Genomic DNA, 3,375 nt, shown 5'->3' with positions numbered 1-3,375 from the left:
GTGCTACATCCCGCCCTGCCATGCTGTACCTGCTACTTCCACTCCGTCCGCCCTGCCCTGGAACTTTCCTGAACGCGCGGCCAGTCACTGGGCTGCACTTCCAGGCACCACCCTGCCAGTGACAGCACAGAGGCCTGTGTGGACCCGGCCCGAGGCAGAGGCGCATGTGCGGAGACCACCAGTTCCCCCACACCTGCCCTCGGGACCAGGTCTTGCCTGGAGCACGGGAAGTGCTGAAACACTGCTTCAGCCTGGCCACTCTCCCGCATGGCCCTGCGCTTGTCTTGATGCGGGTGGGACTGGCCCCGCTCAGTGGAGAGCCGTTTGCATGCTGGTCTTAACTGGCAGTGGCCTCTGCTCACAGGCAAGGTGCTCACTCAGGTGCTACACAAATACGCAGCAAGGGGATGGGCTTATCCTCCAGCAGGGCTGGGGCTTGCCCAAATCCCAGTCAAACCGGTTGTCTGTCTTCAGCCTCAAACCCGGGATAAACCCAATGTTTCTGTACCCTGAGGTCACAAAGCCAGGGCTGACAGGAGCTGGCTGCTCCCTGTGCAGCCTCCCCAGCTTGTAGGACTTGTGCTAAAAAGCAGTTCTGGTCAGCAAGGCCCCAACAAGGGCTTGGATGTTTGCATGAACAGGCAGAGCTGCATTAACAAATGCTGAAAAGCCACAGAGCTCTGGCAGAGAGCTGAAACCTTCTGTGTTAGGCCATGGGCCAGGCCCCACAGTGTGGTCTGAACCCTCTACCCTCTTACCACTGCACATTTCTATGATTTGTTTTATTTAATAAAATAAAGTACAGTAATCGGAGGTAAATCATGGGAATGCACAGCCCCTGCCCGCTCTGTGCAGTCATCCAGTGCTCTCTTTGCTACATTGCTTTTCATGCTAAGGCAAACACAAGCCATGCAATCAGAATGGGAATGGGCTTGCAGAGCTCCAGGTGGTACAACTCTGGGTGGGATATAGGAGACCTGCCCTTGAAGCCTCTCCTCGGTTACAAGAGTGCAGTCCCAAGGAAGCATCCAGTACCAGGCTTAGCCCCCCCCACCCCTACTCCAGTGAGACAGTATTTGGGAGTGGGATTCTGAATGGGAGGAGCCCTTCACTGGAGCATGCATAGGCATCGTGGGGTAGGGAGGGAGCCTGAGGGTGCTTTAAGTGGGGCCCATAGTGAGAAGGGAGCTCTTCTCAATAAGCTCTAGAAGACATGGGAATAGCTGGCACCAACTCGGGGTGGGGGAGCTCTGCCTATCAGGTGCCAAGTGAGAGCTGCTGGAGCTCATTCCTGGGCAATCACTAGCATGCAGTTTGCAAACTATGTGGGGAATGCTGCTACCAAAGCTACTGGTCTCTAGCAAGTCTCAGCCCCAGATAGTCACCAGGCAGAAGGAGGCCCTCTCCCCAGTCTGGTTTCCCATGTGGGCTGGCACACCCCACACTCCCTCCTCTATAGGGTAGCAGTATGAATGCAGGTAAGGCTGGAGCTCTGGCATTTAGGAAAAAACCATGATTGTGTATCTGAGACAGAAGCAGCTGGAGTGAGTGGTCCTGGACACCAGGCCAGTACCACCAGTTATTGGAGCATCCAAGATGGAGCTGGAAGGGGGTGCAGGAAACACGCAAGGGTGGGTCAGTTGGAGGTGAGCAAGGAGCTGTGAGAAGACAGGTCTAGGCTGCTTGCGCTGAGGCCTCTGCTCTCTGCCCGAAGACCTTGAGTACCCTGAAAAAAAGAAACCATAGTGTTTGTGATCCACTTCTCCAGAACCCAAACCTGCAAATGGCTTTAACTGAATCCCCATCCTGTCACCCCAAACACTGAGAACCATACTGCTGTAACCTGAGCCTAAGGAACTATGTCCTTCCTCCCTATTGTGATCTGAAAATTGTCCAGAAAGACTCCCTCATTGCCAGAGCCTCACTGTTCTTTGGACAGGAACCATTCCACATTTTTTTCTGACCAGTCATTGAAAAGTTAACCTTGGCATTTGAACCACTGTCAAGCTTTCCAGTCAGCAACTTAACAAAGGGGACGGGGCAGTTCAGCTTTCACTGAGTTGCCGTTCCAGGTTGCCTGCAGACCCAGGCCTCAATACAGAAGTTTCTTCCTAAGATGTGGGAAAGTTATACATTCTTAAGGAAAGCCCAGGATCTGACATACAATTCTGCAGCAGATTCTACAGCCAAGGACTCTACCTAAACCAGACATGGGTCCGGAAGCTGGACTGGCCACATGCTGGCATGTGCTGCTAGCACTCTATTTAGAGCAGTGAGGGACAACCTTTTTGGTAAGTGTGCCACAAATTAGCCCCACACCCTCACCAAGTACCACTCCAATCCCTTTCTCTTGCCCAATCTGCTGCTCAGCTTTCTGCTTTCTGCCCATGCCCCCTGCCTGATCTGCTGCTCTGCTTTCTGCTCCATGCCCCGCCTGCCACTGTGCTGCCTGTCCCCTCCCCAATCTGCTGCATGTCACACAAAGAGGCTGCCCATGCCACCTGTGGCACCTATGTCACAAGCTGGCCACCCAATTTAGAGCCTCTCAGTGCTGCTCCCTCAACAGACCTAGAACTGGACTCCTACAGAGACTGTACACTAAGCACAGTGGTGAGGTTAGAGGACATGGCCCCAGGAGGAACTAGCGCTGTTGTACTGCTAATACCCCTGGCCTCACAATCAGTTGTGGGCCTGAAGCAAAGCTGCTGCCCACAGGCAGGAAATTTCACCACACAGTGGGTGCATCTACATGAGACACTTTACTGCACAGAAGAGCAAGTTACTGTGTAATATGTGTCACTGTCTACACGTGCAGACCCTTACTGCACAGTAATTTGCTGTACCAGGCAGTTGATTTGCTACCTGCAAATGCAAGTAGCAAATTAACTGCTGAGTAATTACTACGCAGTAAGGCATGTGTAGATGGCTGATAGGGAGCAGACTTGCTCCTGACCAGCTGGGCAGCAGGGGGCAGGAGATTGCTCCCTATCCTGGAGGCTGCCTGCTGCTGGGGCAGGCTTTGCCACCGGAGCCCAGGTGGGGACAATGTCCCGGACCCAGCAACAGGGAGCTCCCAGACCTCACTCCATGATTGGGGAGCTGGGGCCAAGAGTTCTTTACATGGGAAGAGTTCCCTACCCAGCCTGGAACTGGCTAGGACCTACCCCAACTGGGACCCCAGACTGTGCAAAGAAGTCTGCATGTGTAGCCTGGAGCTGGCTGGGCGCTGTTCTGTTTCAGGTAGTCCCCAGCCAGCTCTGGGCTACATGTGAAGATTTCCCCACGCAGCCTGGGGCTGGCCAGGAACTGTCCCAGTCTGGGGCAGGTCCCAGCCCTGCAGCTTTTTCTCAGCTCTGTGCCCTGGAGGCAGGGGGC

General features: G+C 54.3%; 1 protein-coding gene across 6 annotated transcripts in view; it reads right to left on the bottom strand.

Annotated features, from left to right (window-relative positions):
• Positions 1 to 900: 900 nt before the first annotated feature.
• The window catches only part of KLC4 (kinesin light chain 4), a 51,125-nt gene continuing 48,650 nt past the window's right edge, over positions 901 to 3,375 (bottom strand). For all 6 annotated transcript variants that reach the window (XM_006035917.2, XM_025192101.1, XM_025192102.1 and 3 more), the window contains one exon: positions 901 to 1,726. In XM_006035917.2, coding sequence (XP_006035979.1) covers positions 1,637 to 1,726 — 90 coding nt within the window. In that variant the 3' untranslated portion in view covers positions 901 to 1,636. The remainder of the gene's footprint in view (positions 1,727 to 3,375) is intronic.

The sequence above is a fragment of the Alligator sinensis genome, unplaced genomic scaffold, assembly GCF_000455745.1.
Source record: "Alligator sinensis unplaced genomic scaffold, ASM45574v1 scaffold390_1, whole genome shotgun sequence".
Lineage (NCBI taxonomy): Eukaryota > Metazoa > Chordata > Crocodylia > Alligatoridae > Alligator > Alligator sinensis.
Note: the sequence above shows the minus strand (reverse complement) of the source record. Positions and strands in the feature narration are given on the sequence as shown.